This window comes from Hydra vulgaris, chromosome 06, assembly GCF_038396675.1.
Source record: "Hydra vulgaris chromosome 06, alternate assembly HydraT2T_AEP".
NCBI classification, from domain to species: Eukaryota; Metazoa; Cnidaria; class Hydrozoa; order Anthoathecata; family Hydridae; genus Hydra; species Hydra vulgaris.
The window spans coordinates 39,947,501-39,972,500 of record NC_088925.1 but is presented as its reverse complement, the minus strand read 5'-3'; the positions used below and the strand labels follow the sequence as shown (position 1 = coordinate 39,972,500).

Below are 25,000 nucleotides of genomic sequence, written 5' to 3'. Positions count from 1 at the left end.
GATTTAAAAGACAACCACAATGTATGATTAAAAATTCTTTGTTTTCCAATAAACATTTAACTTTAATGGTTATTTTATTTGAAATGCAAATGAAATTATATAATTTATCTTTTATATGTTAAACAATTTATAAGTAGTTTTGCAATATTTGCATTGGTTCTCTTACGGGTTAAACCTTATGATTTATAACCGTAATATAACCCGGCATACAAACTACAGCCAAAATCCAGCAGGTTTCCGAAGAATTTCTCGTATAGACTCTAGTTGCAAATCTATATGGGATACTTACGGTTTTATAGTACAGTATTTCATTGGGACCCGTACAGTATACCCGGCAGGCTAACTTATATAAGCCCCAGATGGAAACCACTGTCAAAACCACTGTCTAGGCAGGATCCCGGAGGGCATCCCAAATAGGTCCCAGATAACAACCCAAAAAGTACCTGTATCAATGTTGGCTGGTAATGTTTTAGTAACACTTTATGAAATCATAAAATGCTTACTAAGCTCCTTTTTTTTTTAGAAAATTTGTTTTATATAAGTGTTTCTGTAGTAATAAGAAAGTTTGATCAAAATATCAATTCAGTTTTGAATATTTTGTGTTGCCATGTAATATGGTGAGACGAGAATTATTAGGTGGCTAAAATAAAAAGTAGGAACTTGGAATATGGGCATTGCATAACCTAGCTACATAATTTGTTTTTTATAACTCATTAATAGTATATTGCTTTGAACTAAATAAAAAAACTTCTATAAAATGCTATAAAAATGGATTGCGCAACATATAAGTCTGGCAAAAACAAAGAAAGCAGGATTACTTCGTTAAGCTCCCGAGCAAAGAAATAATGAAAGAAATTCAACTAACCTTATTTAAGTTGATTAGTGAACCAGGAGTCAACATTAAATTTTTTTGTTAATCTAGTGCTAACCCTGACTAGTGCTAGAAAATGTACTGAACTCAGTAAAGTGTAACTTTACTGCTGGTTGTGAAACTAAATGCTGTTCCTATACTAAATCAACTTCAAAGTGTTCAGATCAGTGTAACTGAACAAAGTGGGAGAACACTGATTTTGCTGCTGAAGATGATGTTTACAATGATGGTGTTAATGATTAAGACAAATACTAAGCTTACTTATTAGAAGACTTGTATTACACTATATTAAATTCTATTAGCAATTCGTTTTTAACTTTTATGCCTAAAATAATTTAAAACGCTTTTTTGTAGAGAATAAGATTGTAAGATATTATTTTATGGTCTAAATCGACTATAAATTGATTAAGTCGATATTTTTTATAAGATAACAAAACATTAATATGATACCTTCGTTTTTACATAAATTTTTTTTTAATTTCAAATGGTCTTCAAACCTTTTGAAATTAAAAATCCAATTATATTATGGAAAGAAAATTTTTTTTCTGCATAGTAAACAGAAAGAAAAAAAAAAATCGATAGATTGTTTTGATTGTTTTCGAAGCTCAATTAGTCAAGAACTGTGGGTCTTTGAATTAAGAAATTTTTATTTTAGAATCTCCAAAACCTAAAATGCTCATTTACATCCAAATTTTTTAGATCTCATGACTGCACCACAAAAGTTAACTTTAAAGCATCTTTTTATATTATGGTCCATTGTCTAAAATATGTTTTTGAACACCAGCAGTTTTAATAAGGCAACACCTAAACAATAACCAATTTCTAAAAATTTGAGAAAATGTTTTTCTGATAACATTTAATATATAAATCAAGAAACATAAGATGACAATATGACAAGACAAAAAATTATTTATTAAGTTATTTAAACTCTAGTTGAAAAAAGTGTATACAGGCTTGGTCGGGAAGTAAGTGCGATCGCACTTTATTCTTGACCACGCAAATTATATTTAGCTGCGACAACTTGGCCATGGCTTTTGGATTTTTGAGAACATTTAAATTTATGTATGTTCGTATGTTTGACCATGTATGTCCGAAACATTTTGACACGCTTAGACAATTAAATTTGTAAATAATCTTTTGTTATTAAATGTTTTAATATTAGCAAAGTGTTTTTAAACTAAGCGATGGTTTACTTTTATTGATCATTTATAAAAAGAATATTTTTAATTTTATTTTCTAAATTATATATTTAAATAAGTTTTATTAAGAATTATAATAAATAATTATATAAATAATAATATAGAATAATTTTTTATTCTTTAAATGTAAGTCTTTTAAAAATGTTTGTATGATCAATTTTATAAAAATAAGTCTTTCAGCAACAACTGTGTTTTCAATAAAATTTAAAAAATAACAATCATTAAAGTTGATAAAATTAATAATCAAATAAACATACAGAAACTTACAGGTGACTGAACATAAATATATGCATAATACATACACATAGTGAATTACAAGTGGATGAACACTGCACAGAGGCTAGATATAAAGTGACTTACAGGTGAACCAGCACCGCGCCAGCGGTCCATACAGAATAAAAACACACAAATATATTAAAAAGCCTACTCACTAAATATATCAGCGGTATTGTGAAGCAGTTGCGCTTCCACTTCATAAATATATTTGGCCTTTTTAGTTTAACCATTAAAGTTTGCTTTCTAAATAACTTGATGCAATAAAAACGTGCTTCTAGTTTGCAAAAGACAAAATTAAATCACTATTTACTCAGAATGTAATATGCCTTTTATATATTAATTTATAATATATATTATAGTAAAATAAACTGATGGACTTAAATATAATATAAAGTTATTAAATGTATACATAATGCGTAGTTTGGAAATTGATCATAATAGATTGCTGTTTCAGGGGTCTGGCGCATTGCGGAATTTTTTAAACATTATAAAGACTCTGCTAAAAGAAAAGGTCATTATAATAATTTTATAGTAACGTAACGATCTAACTATTTCTTTTGTTTATCTTAATAAGAATTGTTTTAAATATTTTAAACTTTTACATTGCAAACTATGCAAAGCATGAAACAGTTATAAAAATTTATTTTCTTTTTTATTTAATATATAATTCAACTACCAATAGTTTATTAGAATTTTGTTGAAATAAAACATAAATACTTACATAAAGAATTATATTATATGCTTTGATAAATTGAAGAACGCTTGTTTCTTTAAACGATCATTAATAGTAAGTTGTTACTTTTTATAAGTGTTAATTTTATAAAAATATTATAAGAGTCTAGAAATAGCTTACTCTAAATAATAATTTATTTTGTTTTAGTTTAGTTTTATTCATTGTTAAGAATTAATTTCTTTTTTTTAGTTAATTATAATTTTAATTAGTTGTCTCCCATCAAGATTTTTATCTGTTGTTTTAAATTTAAAAAAATGATAAGCAACAACCATTAAACTAGCTTGCCTTCTTTTCTTTCTGAAAGTTTCAATAAAGTATTAGGCAAGTTTAATATCATTTTATGTCAGATTTTTTAAATTCCAGTTTGATGAGCTGGTCTTCAACCATTCTATTTCATGTAATGTCATTTTTAACCAAATCAAAAAAAAAACTTTTTTTTATTTTGTCAATAAAAATTTCAGAATTTAGTTTTTCCATCATATAAATATCTGGCTTTGCTACTTGAGCAAGAGCTAATTCACGTAATTGAACTACAGGTACACATTTACCAGCTAGGCACATAACCAGGAATCTTAAATACCTAGTCTGTTTTGAAAGTGACTTCAGTACAGGTTTTTTGACATTCATTTTTTTGGAGATTACCTTCTAATTCAGTACATTAAGCAGTAAAAAAATCAGTAAAATAAGTAGGTATGAACTTATATTAACTGAAGGAAATTAACTCATAGCATAAGATCTCTGTAATGTTAATATTGCAATAGTTTTCTTAATATGCAACTGTGTTATGAAAATTGTTTCAATTCTTTTTACAACATGGAAAACATGAGACAATTTTTTGCAACAATTGCTCGTTGATATTTTCTATTTTTTACAAAAATAAACAAATCTTCACCCCTAACTTCCCCAAAATATACATAAAAATTTCAAATAGGTAGGAACAAACATTCCCATCATCTTTACCAATAAAAAAAAACATAATCAAAAATCAGATAAATTAAGCTACAAAAATAACTCTTATGGTATTTTTGAGTATTTGTAAGTGCCACTGCCCCTTTTGCATTTGCAAAAATTTGAATTTTTTTGGAAATTTGGACTGCTGGGACAAACCATAGGAGTACCGATTAAAAAAAATTATATATATATATATATATATATATATATATATATATATATATATATATATATATATATATATATATATATATATATATATATATATATATTCTTTTTGGTATGTATTTGAAAATACATATCAAACGCAACAACAAAATTTATTATCGGTTTTTTTTTTCAGTTTGGCCTTTGCCGACCTAAAACCATTTTAGGTCAGCACAAAGTTTTGAAACAAGGTTCAACCAATTGACAAACATGCAAATGTTTAAATTAAAATTGATATAAAAACAAAGACAGAGTTTGCCGACATTTACTTAAAAATTTGAAAAACGAGCAAAAGTTTTACCAATTTGGTTTTAATAATCTTAATTTAGAATTATTTAAACAACTATTTTACTGTTTATAATTAAGTTTACAATTTAAATAAAAGTTTTGTTTTTTGAATTTAAATGTAATATTTGTTTAGCTGATTTATTTCAACTAATTTTATTAGAAATTAAAAAAACCTTAGTTTTTCCTTTTTTTTTAAAATTTTTTTTTAAGTGTTTTATTTAGAACTTCATTAAATAATTTACTTAATAAATAATTTAGTTTAAATAAAAATAATGATATAATTAACAACAAATTATAAAAATTTTTATTTTAATAATTTTATTCAGGATTTAAATAGTTCATTTCGCTGTTTTAAAGTAAAATCTAAATAAAGTGTTTTTTTTTAGTTTTTATTATAATTATTTTTTTTTGGAATTTATCTAAAAGAAATACTTCTCCGTTGTTGTTTTTTTCAGAATTTAAATAAATTGTTTGTTTTGTCATTTTTAGTTTATTTAAAGTAACAAACAAAACTAATTTTTAAATTCTGAAGTCAGCCAAGAAATGTCGAACTCAGACACTGTCTGGTTGGCAGTTAGATCAGCATAGCTGAATGCTGACCTTAATTTCGAGGGCTGATATATATATATATATATATATCAGCCCTATATATATATATATATATATATATATATATATATATATATATATATATATATATATATATATATATATATATATATATATATATATATATATATATATATATATATATATAGAGATCTATAGTTTGTTGGCTTTGGGAAGAGCGGAAGGAAAAAAGTGATTCTTACGCCAACATATACGTCACTTTTAATTACTTTTAACTTTCGTCCAACATTTGCGTGTTGGACGAAAGTAAAAACCATTAATTTAATTACAAATTAATCGTTTTTTAAAAAAACCACAAAAACGCAAATTTAATTGACCAGAATGTTTTTAAAAACATTCTGAATGTTTTTAAAACATTTTGAATGTTTTTAACAATATATACAATGTTTTTATTTTAATTTTTTTTAATAAAATGTTTTTATTTTTATTTTTTTTAATAAAATGTTTTTATTTTTATTTTTTTTACTGTAAATCATGCGCGGAGTGTTGCTACATCGACTATCTTATAGCCTGACTCGCAAGGGAGTGCTGCTACATCGACTGACAAATAGCCTGACTCGCAAGGGAGTGCTGCTACATCGACTGACAAATAGCCTGACTCGCAAGGGAGTGCTGCTACATCGACTGACAAATAGCCTGACCCGCAAGGAAGTGCTGCTACATCGACTGAGGGTTTGGTTGGGGCAGGCAGTCTATCATAATTAAAAAAAAAAAATTCCGGTCTTGCATTTTAATTTTTACTTTTTGTCAACAAAATATGGAAAAAACTTTCGGACAACATCTAAGGGTTCTATATATATATATATATATATATATATATATATATATATATATATATATATATATATATATATATTATGCATGTATATATATATATATATGTATATATATATATATATATATATATATATATATATTATGCATGTATATATATATATATATGTATATATATATATGTATATATATATGTATATATATATGTATATATATATATATGTATATATATAAATATATGTATATATATATATATATATATATATATATATATATGTATATACATATATATGTATATATATATATATATGTATATATATATGTATATATATATGTATATATATATGTATATATATACATATATATATTTACTTAAATCTTTTTTAAACTATTTATAAATGACCTCAGCTGTAGGATATTTTATTCACAATGTTCTAAAAACAGACAAAATAAATCTAGTTCTTGCAGCATATTTGTAAAATAAAATGCTGTTACCATTTGTCTTAATTTTTCTTAAAAAAATAAAAGATCACTTATGTTGTACTGTTGAGCATAAGACCAAATATGCTCAACAGTACAACATTTAAAAATAATTTAAAACTTTGTTTTTTTATTGATTGACAGAATGAGAGTGAAACAAACCTGTCATTTTATAAAACAAAACAATTAATAAGTATTTCAACAATATTTGAGTTTTCAAATTTGTTTGGAATATTACAAATTTACTTTTCTTATTTAATTTCTGAACAAAAAAGTGAAAACACTTTTTGTTTTTTTACATTTTACAAACAATTTTATTGCAATCAATAAAGTTATTATTACAGATTTTATGGGTCATTAACTTTTTTAAACTATTTATTTTACAATTATTATTTAAGCTGCTGTAATATATTTTTAAACTAAAACTATAAGTAATTAATATTTAAAAATAAAAAATTTGCTCACCTTGTGATTTATATTAATTTCATGCAAAAAAATAGCTTCTAACGCCATGCATAAACATGCAGCATCTTCATCATTCCTACATAAAATGAAAAACATTACCTATAATGTCTATTTTACATTTTTTTTGTTACATTTTACAATTTATACTCTGTTGTGATTGCTGATTAAATATTGTATAGTAGTATAACTAGTACATTATTGTATGACTGCTTATTGTGGCATAACTATTACATTATAGTATAACTGCTGTATTGTGTCATACTGTTTTGGCATGAGTTGTAAGTAGTATGCTGGAATTAGCTAAAAATAGACCTCAACCCGGAAAAAAATACAATGAAGCTAAGATTTAGTATATCTATCCAGAAACATGTCTAGAGTCACCAAAAAAAGCCCCATCATTTAGATCACGGGAAGGCCCCAATTTGGGCCAAAAACGAAGCACATAGGGGGAAAATTCCAACTTCCTAAAAATGCACTTCAGATAAACCGTTGGAAACATAATTTAATGCTGATTAATAATTGTATAAAAACCATATTTTGAAAATTATTACCTTTCAAGTTATACCAAAAAGTTCATTTGATTAATCATTGCTCTTAGAATTAATTATTTGGAGGGAATTAGTGAAAAATAGGGTTGGAAACCCAAATAAAAATTGCATAAAGGTGAATTTTGGCAGAGAGAAAGTAGACAACCTTTGGATGAGCATAAAAAAAAGCCCCATTGATTGTGTTACAGGAACATCTTTTTTGGGGCAATTTTAGGGGCAAAAAAAGGTTGTTTTTTGAAACCTCTAAAATTTTATTAATCATATATGGTTGCATAGAATTTTTTATGCCGATCAATACTTTTATAAGAACTATGAATTGAAAACAATTATTTAAAATCTTATTTACATTTTAAAAGTACACTTTTATATAATTATATAAACAACATACTTGAAAAATTAGTTACTTTCAAATTATCTTGGGAATTACTTTAATTACAAAATCGCACAATTCGATCAAATTTGATTACATTGCAACAACATATGTTAATGTATTGTTAAAATTAATGTGTTTGTTGTCTCAAAGTTAAATATTATATAGTCGAAATTGTTTGTATACTGTTATTTTAACTTTTGCTTAAATATACTGCAAGAATGGAGAATGTATGTATGGAGTTATGTATTATATGCTAAGAAGAAGTTCTCAGAGATTTCCTTGTGACTGTACAGCACAAGGGGCTCACAACTTTAATGAAAATAAGTAGAGATAAAGAATTGAATGATTTGCACAGGTGCACATGTACTTAAATGTACTTTCAACAAATATTTAATAAGTTATTACATTGAATGTAACTACTAATAATTTAAAAAACAAGTTTTTTGAATTTGTTATTTTGAAAAAAAATTTTCAGATACTTCAAGACACTTTTGAATAAAAAACCTGTCGGTTCATCGTAATTGTAGAAGAAAATTTGTTGATTCCAGGCAAAGCCATATATCTACTCTACCTCCTAAAAAGTTACAATCATTAAATGATGCAGGTTTCAATTGGAAATATAACTGTTTTCTATGTAACAAGAAAGCTGAAAAGAAATACTCTACTGTTGCTTAAGTCACTAGATTACCGTTAAAAGATAATTCAATAAGTCAATGTCACCAACAGAACAATAAATGGGGAGAAGAAATTAAAGGAAGATTAGTAAGCTGCAACGGTCTTGTAGCAGAAGAAGCACTGTATCATATAACATGTGACTCGTTTTAGGTTAGACGAATTAGGTGAAAATAAAAGAGGTAGACCAACTGATACATTGATGACTGAAATTTTGAACGAATATGCAAGTGGCTGGAGGAAGAAGCCGATGGCTAACTTTATACATCAGCAGAAGTTTATGATAAAAAGTTAAGTGGGTTTAATCCCTGCTACACCATCAAGTCTTTAAAAAAAATTGAAAGAATATTACAAAGAACATTTATAATTTGGAGAACTTCCTGGTAAATCAAACATTATCTACTTTAAAGATATGGCCTAATTTTTCGTCAACCAATTAAAAAGTCGTTTAATAACCCCATTGAGATTATTTCCGCCGCAGCGAAAATTATAAAAAGCGATATGTGGCAATTATCTTGGTCAAAAAATGATTACCCTTCATTAAATAAGTTGGGAAATTTTGACTATGGAAAAGAATGGGTGCCTGACAGCCTTCTTCTATTTTTAGGTCATATATCTTCAGATCTAAAAGTAGTTGCAATTGGGCAATGTATTGCGCAAGCATCTAGACCAAGATCTATAATTGCTTCTATACCTTTCGGGATAGGAGTTGACATAGACAAGTCATTAGCCTCAAAACTTTATTTGCAGTATCTCTTACAACAATCAAGCGTCTGGAAAAGCGAAAACAAGCATCGTATATTGCAAATCAAGTTGGTGTTAACATAAGTTTTTTTAATGGATCAAGTTATAACACTTCCTAATGAGCTAAATTACTATCTGTTATGGTTAACTTCACGGTTCTTTAATTCTAAAAAGAATCCACGCCCCAATTGGTCCGGTTTCATGCAGCATGTAACTAACTCATCCAAAGTATATGGAAAAGCAAGAGTTACATTTCTTCCAATTATTATTTTGAATCCAACGGATGAAACTTGTATATTACACTCTTCTCTTTGTAATAGATGAAGCAAGAAAAAACAGAGTTCATACACCTTCTATAACTTTTGATCATCCATTATGGTTGAAGGCAACTGGTAACTGATTAGTTTTTTTGGTAGTATTAGAAAATTTATGGCTGGTTCTGGGCTTGAAGAACTCTTCTCAGAGGTTTGTGCAGAGAATGGTGTAGTTCGCATTATATCAGGAAAGCGGTATCTAAAGCTCTACGGGCACACTTTTTAGTTCACAATGAACTGTATAAATTTTTTTTGCTTTTAAATAATATAGTTGTTGTTTATGAAATAAATTTTTCTGACTTTAAAAACAATTACTTAAAAGCTATGAGTAATTCTTTAGATAACAACAAATTTAATGAGTTCCTTGAAAGCGATAACTAAACTGAAAGTCAAGGACATTTCAACTATGGATTCAGTATGTGGAACACATTAGTATAGTTAAAGAGTTTATTCTGGCTGAAAGAACTTCTAACTGGTTAATGCATCTTTACTTTGTACAAAAAATGTTGAATCTTTTTGCAGCAACTGGACATGCAAATTATGCAAAAAGTTCTAGAATATACATTCAAGAAATGCTATCACTTTCAAAAACACACCCATGGTTATACAAAAATTTCATAGATGGTTGTCATGCTGTAAGAAGATCCAATAGATACTGGGTTGGATTATGGACTGATCTAGCTATAGAACAGAATTTAATGCAAAGTAAAAAAAGGAAAGGTGGCTTGACAAGAGGGAGAGGACTTAAAGATAGTGTCAGAAATCTGTGGGTCTCTTTACCATTTAGAGCTACAGTGCATGATGTAACGGTTAAAATGTCTGGAATATCTATCTACTAGAGTGAAGAGCATATTGAAATGCAGTTTTCAAGAAGATCTAAAGATTTTGAAGACTTTGAAAGCTTATAAATCCGTTTTCATTTGAAGACGCACATTTGCATTCATTATCAACATGAGTTAGCTCAGTTATTGATAAAGATGAGGTAAACTGTGAAAGAGCTGAGATAATAGGTTTTACCATTAATGAAGGCCTAAATAATTTGTTGTTACCAAATGCAAAAATAATAACACGTGATCAAATAAAAGCACTCGATTCATTAACAAATACTATTAAAATAAGCAATAGGAAATCTGTTTTATTTTATTTACAAGATTAGCAGCTATAGCCGAGTGAGAGGAAAGTGGGGAGCAATACTTTATGTATGAGTTGACAACTACTCCACAGTCCTTATTTACGCAAGATCTAATGCCAAAAGCTGATAAATCATCCTTGAGGAAGATACTGTTGAAACAAAATGACATATTATCAAACCTAAATTTGACAAGCTGTAAATTTGTTGTCGATCGTGGTGCACTAAGGTATAGCGGTAGTGATACCGAACTCTCGAACCCTCATTAAATACTGTGTTTTGACCACCAACACTACCGTAAGTTCAAGCAATATTTTTTTGTTTACAATACTGTACTTTCAAGAAAAAAAATTTTAACTACCATCACTACCAAGGTATATTTCGGTATTTCATTCTACTACCATCATATTAAAAAGTTTAATAAGCATTAATTTCCCATTTTATTAAAGATAGTTATTAAAAATTTTATTAAACATTATACAGTAGAATTTGTCTAATTCGAATTTTATGAGGTAAAATAAAAGTTCGAATTAGACAGATTTTCGAATTATAGTAAGTTGATTTTTCTTAAACGCATTTCACGGTGACTTTGCATTTAATGAAATTATGGAGGTTTTCGAATTAAGGAGATTCAAATTAGAGAGATTGTGCTGTATTAAAAGGAAGTTTTTAATAATTAAAATCAATTACTTTGATGATTGTTATAACAAGATACAAATATTTTTACAGTCTCAGTATTGTTTTTAAGTTTATTAAGTGAAGTAATAATCAGCAAAACAAGATTTATAATGAGTGAAAAAAATGCCTCGAGCAAGTCCTTTTTGGGAATATTTCATAAAAGACAGTCATGGCAAAGACATTGCTCATTGTCAGTTGTGCCCAGCTCAAATAAGCACAAAACTAAGTTGCACAACAGGGCTAAAATGTCATCTTAAAGGCTGTCACAAATCAACTTTCAATAAAATTGAAAATTAAACAGAAAAAGAGTTGCAGAAACTACCAGTGAGAATTTGGCGAATGAATCTTTACAAGTGCCATCAGAGCATAACTCACAGGTTATTTTCATTCAAGGTGTTAAGAAAATGAAGATAGATATATCAACATATTGCAAATTGGTAACGAAATATAATGCCAATGATAAGAGACAACTTTTGGCTGATTTAGAAATGACAAATTATCTTTGTATGGGTATTCTACCATTTGCACATGTTGCAACTGATGCTTTCAACTTATGTCATTTCTGCGACCTGAAATAAACATAAAGTCTCCCACAACTTTTTCTTGAAATAAACATCCAATTTTGCATTTTTAAAATTCAAGAATCAGTGATGAGTATATTAAAAAACGATTTATCAAATGTTGCTTCAGTTGGCTTAACCTCAGATCTATAGTCAAGTCGAAGCAATGATTCATATGCAGCCTCAACTTTGCACTAAATTCATTCCAACTTTGAACTAAAATTCTTTCTGCTTGGCTGCAATGCATTTCGAGAGAGGCATACTGGGGACAATATAGCAAATACCTTTTAATAATGACTTTTAATAATCACAAATACCTTTTAATAATGACTGTGAAATGACAGCTGTAACCGACAGTGGAGCCAACATGCTTTTAGGTAAAATCTTTTTTTAAATTGCGTTTTTTTGCAGTGCGTTTATTTACTTTACTTAAAAGCGTCCAAAATTTTGCTTAAAGTTTAACGCAATTTAAAATTTAAAACTATCTTTGATTACTTAGATATTTTACTGAAAAGCATGCAAAATATTTTTCTTAAAATAAACTCATTCATTTTATTTTAAATCGAATATTTTAAAACATTATGCACAAATAATAAAAAAACAAATTTATTAACTACAGTGTTTTTTTTTACTATTAATCTGGAAAGTTAGTCGGGCTGTTTGCGAATAAATAATGTTTACTACTGTTTATATATATATTATATATGTTTATATATATATTATCTATGTTTCCACATTACTTCATCCAAAAAAATGTTGCGGCGGTGAGCTCCCCTCCGCCAACAAATTTTCTGCATTTTCACCTTAATTTTTTAAGTTTTAGATGGGGTTTTACTGCCACAAAGAAAGTAATAAACTGCTGCTTTGCTGAACATTCAAAAAGCTTTTATAAACCCACAAGTGAAAATGTATATAAAATGTCAAGTCTTACTTTAAGTCTAATTTTTTTTTACTGTTTGTCAAGCAGTGTTCGTTGATTTGATCCATACGATGCCTGCATTCAAACTCTGATTAAACTCTTCGCACTTTCTCCCCAAGGTGGTAGTGGTACATAACCATGCCCATTGATCTCAATGAAAAATTTGGATTCTTGCTCGATCTGAGAATATTAGAAAAAATTAATAATAAAAAACGTAATGTCATTAAAAAAACGTCAAATGTTGAATTATGGGAACTAATATTACTTCATAATGTCAAATCCATTTTTATTTTATTTTAGGAATGAAAAAATCAACTTCAATTAGCAGCAACATACCGTGTGTAGCACATCTACAATATTTAGTGGTTATCAAAAGCTTTAAAGCGGTTAAGGAAGTTAAAGATATATTCAAGGCCTGTAGATTATTGGCAACAAGAACCCACAAGTCAGTTGCAAGTCAACAGAGAATTATCAATGCTTGCCAAAATGTACAACCAAAAAAAAATCAATTTTAATAAAATCATTACTCCATGTAAAACCAGATGGAACAGTGGTTTAATGTGCATGGATTCAATTTTGCAACTTAAACAAGGCTTTGACATTATTTCTGCTAGTAATTTAAAAACTGATGACATTTTGAGCGCAATCATCCCGACTCAAGAACAATTTAATGTCATTGAGAAAATTGTTCCAATTTTAAAAGTGATCAGTGATTTCTCAGAGTGTATTTCTGCAGAGAAACGACCCACAGGACATCTGATAATTCCTGGCCTATATGATATCCAAGAAAAAATTAGGAACTTTATTTTGGCCAATTATAAAACAACAGCTGATTTTGTTTCTAAATTTTTTGCAAATCTCAACAAAAGGTTTCCTGACTGTGGTTCTAATATTACCAACAATTCATTGTCATATTTTTTAGACCCAAAACTTAAAGGTCATTTATTATCAAGATTTGGAAAAGAGTGTCAAACAATTAAACAATTAAAACTAAGTGCAACATGATGAGTGATGATTTATCACTCAATTCAAAACAAACTCTAGCACCATCTCCAGACCAAGAACTTACCCCAGCAAAAAAGCTCTTTTTTGAGATGATGAACCGTGACAGTCCATAGCCTGGGTTGTTGGACACATCAATATCAAACCCTTTTGATGCAGAATTAGATGCTTACAAAAGATTGGGGTTCCCACAAAAGAGCTATGACATTCTGGAGTGGTGGAGGGTTCATTCACCACAGTTACCATTACTCTCCAATGTAGCAAAAAAGGTTTTATGCATTCTTGCTTCATCTACTTCATCTGAGCGTGTATTTTCACAAGCTGGAAATATTGTCAGTTGCAAAAGAACTCTTCTAAAGTCAGAAACAGTAGAAAAGCTTGTTTACATTAAAGAAAATATTTCAAGAGTAACAATTAAAAAATGGAAAATTCAGAGTCTGAAATCAATTTCAAGGTCTTGAATCCAGTCGGGAATGACTGAAATCGATTTCAAGATCCTTGAAATCGATTTCAGTCATTCCCGACATTTATCACTACCACATTCCCTTACGGCGCACTGTTACATCATGTACATTGGATAAAAGGGATACAATTTGGCAATTTAGCAAAAACATATTTAACATATATCAGGTCAAATTACGGATCTGCTATTATAATTTTTAATGGCTACAAACAGATAACAACTAAATCAAAAAAGCATACAAGAAGATATATACAAAGGTCTGCTAACAATATAAACATCAAAGAAAACATTGTTGTTCCATATTCACAAGAAGACATTTTGTCTTCTTGTGAATATGGAACAACAATATTTTCAAGATATCATTTTTGGCTACTGTTTTGCAGAAAGATAATCAAGAAGTACAAATTTGCCAAGGCGACACTGACACTAAAATTGCAGCTTTGGCATTAAAGCTATCAGAACATTCAAAAGTAATCATAGTTGCAGATGACACTTGTAAATTTTTTTACAAGAACATGGTGAAAAATATTGGAGTATAAAAGATTGCCAGTCTAATATTAGAAGCATGAAAGACTATTTGCTCTTTATCCATGCTTGGCCTGGATGTGATACAACATCCGCAATATTTGGAAAAGGAAAAATAATTTTTTTTAATTTGGTGAAAAAATCCAAAAAACTTCAGGCTATTGCAGAGTCTATAAGTGATTATCAAGCAAATCAATCTAAGGTTGGTGAAAATTCAATAGAAATATTTAAAGAGTTGTATGGTGGAAGCAACAATAAAACCTTAACAAAGCTTAGGTTAGTTTATATTTATATATATTTTATGACAGGGACTCAATTATATTTTTTGAATTTGAGAGACTTTTATAAAATTGTACTAATATTTATTGAACTATCTATAGAAATTTATTAAAGATAAATTTCGAATATACTTTTATATAGATACACAAAATGCCTCGATATGGCATTTAATGGACTTTTAGAGCCTAAAAAATGCCACCAACCAAAAGAGCAGCATTTTCCCATGGACTTTATGTGCATTTGCAAATAATAACCTGGAAGCTACTTGATGATAACAAGAATTTAAAACCAGAAGAATGGGGCTGGACGAATAAACATAGGATTCTTCATCCCGTCACAACTGATAAAGAAGTTGCGCTGCAAAATCTATTGTTAGTTATAAATGTCGTTGTAAATGTAAAAGTTCTTCAAAGAATAAATGCAGAACAAATTTATGTACATGTAGGAAACATGGAATTAAATGCATGATATAGATGTTTGTGGTGGTTGTCATGGAGAGGGTTGCAATAATAAAAATGTAAAAACTATCGTTTAAAAAAAAGCTGCATATATTATTTCATTCCTTTTGCTAAACATGAATTTAGAATTCTTATAATATCTATGAGGTTTTTACTTTTTAGGGTAACAACTTAGTTTTAGTTTTTAAAATTTCTCAAATATTTTCTTTGACTCAATTTATACTGTTCTGTATAGTGCTGTACTGCGTACAGGGTTATACTTTTCTGCATAGACTCGCACTAGCTTATAATACAAGCAATAGAGCGATGATTATTTAAATGAACATATGTTTTTTTCTATGTTTTTTATGTATGTTTATATAATTATATAGAAGTGCACCTTTAAAATGTAAATAACTTTTTAAATAATTGTTTTCAATTCATGGTTCTTATATAAGTATTAATCAACATAAAAATTTCTATCCAACCATATACAGTTAATAAGATTTTAGAGGCATCAAATATGACTTTTTTTTGCCTCAAAAATTGTCCCAAAAAGATTGTTCCCGTAATGCAATCAATGGGGCTTTTTTTTATGCTCATTCAAAGGTTGTCTACTTTTCTCTGTCAAAATTCAGCTTTATAGTATTTTTATTTAGGTTTCCAACCCTATTTTTTATTAATTCCTTCAGAATAATTAATTCCAAGAGTGATGATTAATTAAATGAACTTTTTGATATAACTTGAAAGGAATAAATTTTCAAAATATGATTTTAATATAATTATTAATCAGCATTAAATTATCTTTCCAACAGTGTATTGGAAGTGCATTTTTAGGAAATTGGAATTTTCCTCCTAAGTGCCCTGTTTTTGGCCTTGACCTTCCCGTGACCTAAATGGTGGGGCTTTTTTTGGTGACTCTAAACATGTTTCTGGATAGATATATCTTAGCTTTATTGTATTTTTTTTCTGGGTTATTCCTTATCTCCAGCCTACTAAAGTGCACAGAAAGAATTTTTAATGCTTGAGGTTAAGTAACATTCAAGTTTGAAGCAAACTCAAAACCCGTTCATGTTCATTTTTTATGCCAAATGAAAATACTTCAAAAAAGTCCAGAATCAACAAATAAGCCTCAAAAATAAAACTTTTTTTTAAATCAGTCTAAACTAAATTTGTATTTATTAACAGATTTTAATATTCATCCAACAATCTCATAGTGTTTAAAAGATATATGCATATGTAATTTACAAGCCAATTATAAGGGAATTGAAGTTTAAGTATTTTCTATTGTTTTTTACTTAAATTAAATTAAGTTTTTTACTTAAATTAAGAAACTAGTCTTAAGAATGACTTTAAAAAATTATAATAGTCCCTCCTCATGTTAATAGAATGTTTATTAGGGATGAGAATTAATAATAGTTTTAGTTTAACTAAAATTAGCTAAAACTGTTTCATCATTTAATGTTTTCGTAATTAATTACTAGACATAATATATAGACTAAATAGATAATAATAGATAATAATAGATAGACTAAATAGATAAACTAAAAGACATAATATATTAATAGATAGACTAAAAAACTAGTCAAATAATTTTAGTTGAACTAAAAAAGTTTTATTTCAATTTGGCTAAAATTAGTCAAGTAGTTTTAGCCAAATTGAAATAAAAACTCAAAATATTTTAGCTGAAAATAAACATTCAAATAAAAGTTTAAGTAATGATCTTGTACTTTTATCTCTTAAATATTTCTAAATATAATTTCCAAAAATACATTTAAACCAACCTATCAACAATATTTTCATTTCCAACATGAGATTTTTGAAGCTATAGTAAATAAGAAAAAAAAAAGATAAGTTTTCTTCTAAAAAACTTTTATTGTAAAAAATATTATTTTGAAAATTAATCCTTTGTTAGCGTATTTTTATTATATTATAAATAAATAAAAAATTTATTACTAATCTCAAGTTTCTTTTTCTCAACTTAAACATAAAATTATTTAATTTATTATATAAAACTAAATCTTATTAACTTCTTTTGTTCTTTTATATTTAATTTATAGATTCTTATATTTTAAAACTAGAAATAACACTTTATCAGTTAACCATAAGTTTAACCTTTCTAATCTGCGTAAGAAGATTCTCTTTTAATCTTTTTTTCCTGTATTCATCTTTGATGAGACAACTTCTTGGATCTAATAAAAGTATAAACAATTTAACTAACAAGTATTATATTAAATGAGAGGTATGATTTAGTGAAATTTTATTTTTATATATTTATAACAACAGATAGTTACTAAAAATCTAGACATGACACTGACTAACACATGACACTGACTAACACATGACACTGACTAACACATGACACTGACTGACAAGGACAATACTCTCTTGGTTTTTAGCTACATTAAACAAAAAAAATTATTAAATAGAGTTTTAGTTCTTGATTTATATTAATTTGTCTTCAAAACCAGTCAGTTTCTTTAGATTCGACCAACTCAAGTTGTGACAACAACAAAATGAGTTGTGCTAACTCTAAGACAACTTGTGACAACACTTAGACAAGTTATGCCAACAATAAGTTGAATTGGCCTAACTCTAAGACAATTAGTGACAACAATAAAATGAGTTGTGCCATTTTTAAGATGACTTATGACAACACTAAGACGAGTTGTGATAACACTAAGATGAATTGACTCAAAAATGAAAAGTCAAGACTAAGATCAATTTTTTTTTAGACAAAACTTTGTTCTGGTTTGTAGTTGCATCTTTTGCTTGCTATTTACACTTATACACTTTCTTTTTAACAAAAGAAAAGCTCTTTGATTGAGCAACAATTGGCCACAGCTGGCCGATTGTTGCTCAATCAACTTTTTTAAGAGAAGATATGCCATGGACCTTGTAGCAGTCTATCACAGTTTTTTATTGATTGTATCTTACCTTGATAAAATCATCTTAGTAGATAGCTTTGTTGACGGTGAGATGGTTAAGAACGAAAAATAGCTTAGATATATCTTTGTCAGAAGCTGAGAGGTGGTTAAGAATGAAAAATAGCTTAGATTTATCTTTGTCAGAAGCGGCCAGCCAGACAAGCACCTGTAATTTAAGCTTGTTCTTTTTGTGATTTTAACACTCACTGGAGTCTTGTATCTGTCACTGGAATAGCCATTTTCTTTGATCGCCAAGTAGCAAGAGATAAGACTTGTCAAGAATGACTGATTTTCCCTAAAAATCAAGACAATGAATGCTGGTTTTGTTTTGCTGTTTCTAGCTTTCTTATTAATCAGCTAAACCATGTTTTATATAGGTTTTGACGTTTGTTAGGGTGGGCAAAAATTACTTTTTTTGAAAATTACTCCGTTTACAGCCTTACATTTGTTCTTTATAATAAAAGAGTACAATATTTAAAAAAAATTTTAATGAAAAATATTTTTAGGAGTCTCCACTGAATATTTAACCCATTAAATATTCCATCTTTGAACATTTAATGGGTCCCTTTAATTATCTTTAAAAAATTTATTCAAAAGTAGGGATGTACCGGAATTCAGTTCTGGCTGGAATTCCAGTCAGAATTTGTGATTTTTAGATCAACCCGGTTCTGGCCGGAACTACAATATTTCCAGCCAGAATTTATTTTTTACTTCTTTTTTTTAAGATTTGTGACACAGAATGTGTAAATTAAGTCGAAAAATCATTGTTGTACAGGGCAATTAAGAACTATAGGTAAACCTAGGTTAAAAATACAAAATTCTTAACTAACGCAATGTAATTTTAGGTAAAGCTACAGTTAAGCATTTGTTGCGCTCTCGCCAGTGGAGGCTTTTAAACATTAGGAATTTTAACTGAAATAATAAAAGAAAAAAGATTGCTGTCCCATGCCACACCCTTAGTCAATGTAGCAGTACCTCTTTGTAGCAGCAAGCTATAAGATAGTCGATATAGCCAGGGCCATCCCAAACAGGGGTGGGGTAGGGGTGTCCTACCCCAACCCCCTCCCAAAGCTGTTATATATGCATTTGAGTTGGCATATTTGTACATTTAGCATTTCAGTTGGCAAGTTTTGAAGTATAGATGGCAAACGTCAAATATGGAGGACTTTTTTTATTATTATTATTTTGTTTTTTGGTGTCTCTAGTTGGCAAAAAGCACAAACAACACCCCCTCCCCCAGGAGAGACCTCTTTGGGACAGCCCTGGATGTAGTAACACTCTCTTGTAGCAGTAGGCTATAAGATAATCAATGTTGCAGAATTATTACTACTTTAGTACTGTATGTACTAAAGTAATAACAATTCTTTATGTTGATATTAAAAGGTCACCTATTTGAGCAAGTCTACACAAGAAAGTCCAACAAGCGGAAAAATAAAATTATTTTAGATTGCATAACTGTAGCTTTGCCTAATTTTATTTGTAGTAATCACTTATGTACAGATTTCTAAAAGTTTAGGAATATTGTGGTGCAAAAATATCCAATACAGTAATACTTCATTAAATACTTTATACATTCAGTAAATATACATTCAGTAAATACTTCAGCTTTAATCTAAATGTAAAAATATAAAACAAAGAAATAATTTTAAATATAAATATAATGCAGATTAAAACTTTCAATAAATAAAATTATAAGAAACAAATAAAAATAACATATTAGATTTAAATGAAACTAGAATCAAGTTAATATATATATATATATATATATATATATATATATATATATATATATATATATATATATATATATATATATATATATATATATATATATATATATATATATATATATATATATATATATATATATATATATATATATATATATATATATATATATATATATATATATATATATATATATATATATATATATATATATATATATATATATATATATATATATATATATATATATATATATATATATATATATACAGGAACTCTTCCTGATGATCCAGCTATGGTGAAACTTCAAGCAGAAGAAAAAAGTTAGATAAGTGTTTTTTACTAATTTAATTTATTATTGCTCTGTTCTTTAAGAACATTGAGCACTCTATTTGTAAAATACACTAACATAATTTACATATATATATATATATATATATATATATATATATATATATATATATATATATATATATATATATATATATATATATATATATATATATATATATATGAGGGATGCGAAGTTCCATCAATTTTTTGGGACTCCGTGCTCAAAAATCATGGACTCCTTGGACTCCGACTCCGGACTCTGAATTTTTTTTTTTCTTTCGTAAATTAAATAAGGATTTTTATTATCTGGAGTTTTTATGTATAAATGCCAGAAAAGTGATAGGGTACCAGTAATATTTTTATTATGAATAATATATATATATATATATATATATATATATATATATATATATATATATATATATATATACACATAAATATATGTATTTTTGGTTCCCTAAGTAGTCTATTCGGTCTTATCGCAGAGCATCGTGGAAAAGCAATTAACAAGAATTCACTCCTCCTTCCTAACCGATGTCGCAAAACTTGCCCAAAGGTGGGTTTGAACCACGGTTCCCTTACTTTTTAGGAAAAATAAGGGATCCGTGGGTTTATGCAGCCAAGCACAACCACTGCTTAATAAGAATAATACAACTCCAAAGATAACTTTTATTTATTTTGTATTGCTGCATGCACAGAATTCTCAATTTCTCAGTTTATTTGAAAACATATGATCATAGAATTATAAAAAGATTTAAATGTTTATATACATTAATTACACTCTAAATTATAAAGTTACAAGAACAAAATATTACAATATCTACATTGTCAAAAATTATTCAAATAAAAAACTTGTTTGTTTGTAAAAAAAGCATATCGTCAATTAACTCGGATGTAAATCAACTACGATGATCTGGTGTCATGTGCTTTAAAACTGAAAACAGTTGCTTAACACTGACTTGGGATATGGGTAGCGACAAAGCGACTCGGCAAGCATTCCGTAAAACCTCAGGGAACTGCTTAATTGCTTTAAATGGGTTAAGTTTTATAAAGTCGTCTAAGTTGGAGGAGGTATCTTTAAACATTGATCGAATTTCTGGAATTGTTTATAGAGCTTGTCGAAACTTCGTTTCAATTACGTCTAGTTGAACCTGCATATGTTCTTTTGAACAATTCTTTTCAATCTCCTGTTCACATAGCATAAATAAATTTGGTCGTCGCTTTGCGACTGGTGAAGCATCCTCTTCGTTTTCTGAACTAGATTCGGCAACATGAAATGAAAAAGAGTTGCGCGCTACTGCGTTTTTAATTTTGTCGAGTTCATCATTCTTATTTTTATCAGCCAGTTGAATCAGTTTGTAATTAATTTTCCAAAGTCCATCAGCTGCAGCTATATATAGAAATATTAATAAGTTTTTGAATATGTATTTTTTAAAGTTAAATATTCAAAACTATATATATAAATGCATTTTGATAAAAAAAAAACCTTATCTTCAGTCGCTGTTAGCATACAGCCATGCCTAATATCCACGTAAACTGCTGCAAGAAACAACAAATTTTTGCGTAGTGCGCTTTCTCTATTATTCATTCCTATTTGGAAATCTCTAGCTAAGTCACTGTCTTTCCCATCTAGTTCACACTTTATTGAATTCCAATCAAAAAGGAATTCGCCTGCGGTAATACCTTCACGCTGAAGACGGATAGTTAAATCGCGTGCCATATGCAATACATCTCTCAGTTCTTCCCACATCCCCCAAAAATATGGTTGCACATTAAATTCTTTAGGAGCTTCTTTTTGCATATTCAGGTTTTGAATTACTGGTCGAATCTAGAAGAACAGAAGAATTCATTAAATATATGTATTACGTTTTCAACTAGTTAAGTAAAGAGGATTATTAAAGAAACATTTACATAAACTAAATTTTACAAGTTATTAAATAATGTAAATGTCATTAACATTGAACTTATTGGATTTATACTATAGCGGTTGGAAAACCGGTTTTTACACTTTAATTAAAACTTAAAAGTTGTAAACTACAACTTACCTGAATTAGCCTCTTGATCATATTGAACTGGCTAGACCAACGGGAAGCCTGATCTAGTATTGGAACAAGATGTGGAGCTTGGTCTCTGAAGAAGTCAATCCACTTAGAATTTCTCGCAATTTTGACAACTTCTCTTGCATGGCTGAGGAATTTTTTTATTGTGGGCATCTTCAATACATCATTCACGGCTTGCTATAAGGTGTGGACAGCACATCTTTGAAGATGTATAACATTCATTCTACCGGCAACTTCACTTGCCAAGACTGCTGCCGCATTGTCTGCTTTATTTTGACCATCGTCAAACTCATCAGTTTCAACTGAAGGATCGCTTTCGTCATCTTCGATTTCCTCAATGGTGCTGATCCCGAAGTCGCGCACCAACTTTATATTCACCTAAATATATTAATTATGATTTCAATAGTTAACTGAAAATTTAGTGAATATACGGTTTTATCAAAAAAGTTTATTTTTTAAATGTTTTTATTTAAAATATTAATTTTAATATCAATTTAATATACAATGTTCTTCATTTTAAAAAAATATAGGTGAATTTTAAAATATGTGTTACTCACTGCTGTGTTGTCAACACTGAGGCCTAAAATATTAATTTTATTGATTCCAAACTTATCTAAACACTTCTCAATAATTTTTTTAGTGTATTCTGCCGTTTGTTTTCCTTTCGTATCAATAGTGCCAAGATTGATGACAACAATTTCATCATTGTTTGAGTATTGCACATTTATACCGAGGTAGTGGCGCATATGCCTAGATGTAGAATCGACTTTTAAATAAATTAGCATTTCCGATAATTTGTTTTTGATTTGTTCGCGATGCTTTTTGGCAAGATCACCAATTTGAATTCTCATATTATCTCTATTCATTTTAAATCCAAAATGAGATGCAACTTTTCCACAAAGCTTTTGAATAGGTTCCCGATTAAACGCCTATAGAAATTGTTTTTAGAATAATACATTTTTATTAAAAAATGGCAAAAAAACATAATTTTTTAGATTTTTTTTGAAATTACTTAATAAATATTAACGAAAAATAATTTGAACCTGGAATGAAAGACCTTCAATCAAAACAAGCTGGTTTAAGGCTTCTAAAAACTCATCTTTTGCTGTATGCAAATTAATTTGCTGCGGTACAAAACACTTTAATATGGATTGCTGTGAAGTGCTGCCTTTGATGGCTGTATGTTTTTGCTTCTTATTCTTTTCTTCTAATTGTTTTTAAAATTTTTCTTTTTCTAACGTAATGACGAGCTCCGCGTGTTTTCTAGATAAATGCCGTATAAGGTTGCTAATGTGAGCTTTTGCGGCACATGTAATTTCTTTACCGCATAACTCATTACTTTTACTTTTTTCGGGTACAAGACATTTGAAGCATACTACTTTACATCCATTCAACATTTTATTTGTACGATGAAAATGTCTGTAGATCGTATCTGATGCATAGTTAACGGCCATTACTAGTCAAGATTGTTGCTCACGAGTAAACAGCAAATATTATTATAAATAAAAATGTTGTTATTGCAAGTTATTGTGAACATGCAAAGTATTTGCTCTCTGTTATATATGCTTCACCAAATTAATTATCTGTATAACAACTCTCGAAAACATCGTTAGGAAAGTTGTTAACATGACTAGTTACGAATTGATGACGTTAGTAGTTTTTCCGTCAAAGGAATTGGGCGTAAAATTATTTTTATTTATTTGTTGACATATTTTTATAAGCCTTTTTTTTTGGCATCTTTCTGATTTAGATGGTAGGTTTTTTACCATTAGTCTAGATCGTTAGTTTGGCTCAATAGCGCAAACTTACAGACATTTGAATTTTTTTTTTATTGCATATAATTAATTTGTGAGTTAAATTTGATTGCTTTTCATATCTAAACCATACCGCTTTCATTGCAATTTTTCAGTAAGCGTTATTAAAATAAAAAATTTCATTTTTTTAGGAGAGTAGACCGAAAACCAATGTACATAATTATATTATTTCACAACATTTCGGGTTTAAATTAAAAGAAACAACTTTTTTCTTAATAAAAGTAGTTACAAGTTTTATCTATTTATAATTATAGTTTCACACTACTTAACAGTTTTAAACAGTACTTAAACAAAGCACAAATTCAATCGACAATTATTTTTAAAGAACTTTACTTTGGTAAAATATTCCTTTACTGCTCATAAACTAGTTCATCATTTCTAATCGACGTTTTTTCTATGATAAATCTAAAAATTTAATAATAACGGAATCACTTAAGCAAAAAAATAAACTTCTAAACTAAAATATCATTTATTTTTAAATTTGGTACATATTGAAAAAATTTGAGCAAATAAATTCTCAAACATATTATTACCTACAGGTCTAGCCATGGAGCGATTTTTTGAGTAAAACGAGGAGGGTGAGTCCTTCAAAAGCAACGAATGTCTTATAAAAAATATTGA

General features: G+C 28.1%; 1 protein-coding gene across 2 annotated transcripts in view; it reads right to left on the bottom strand.

Moving 5' to 3' along the window:
* The window catches only part of LOC100213973 (uncharacterized), a 104,953-nt gene that overhangs the window by 77,301 nt on the left and 2,652 nt on the right, over nucleotides 1-25,000 (bottom strand). For both annotated transcript variants that reach the window (XM_065800128.1, XM_065800129.1), the window contains exons 2-4: nucleotides 17,633-17,709; nucleotides 17,302-17,342; nucleotides 6,875-6,950 (exon numbers count right to left, since the gene is read on the bottom strand). In XM_065800128.1, coding sequence (XP_065656200.1) covers nucleotides 6,875-6,950; nucleotides 17,302-17,342; nucleotides 17,633-17,709 — 194 coding nt within the window. The remainder of the gene's footprint in view (nucleotides 1-6,874; nucleotides 6,951-17,301; nucleotides 17,343-17,632; nucleotides 17,710-25,000) is intronic.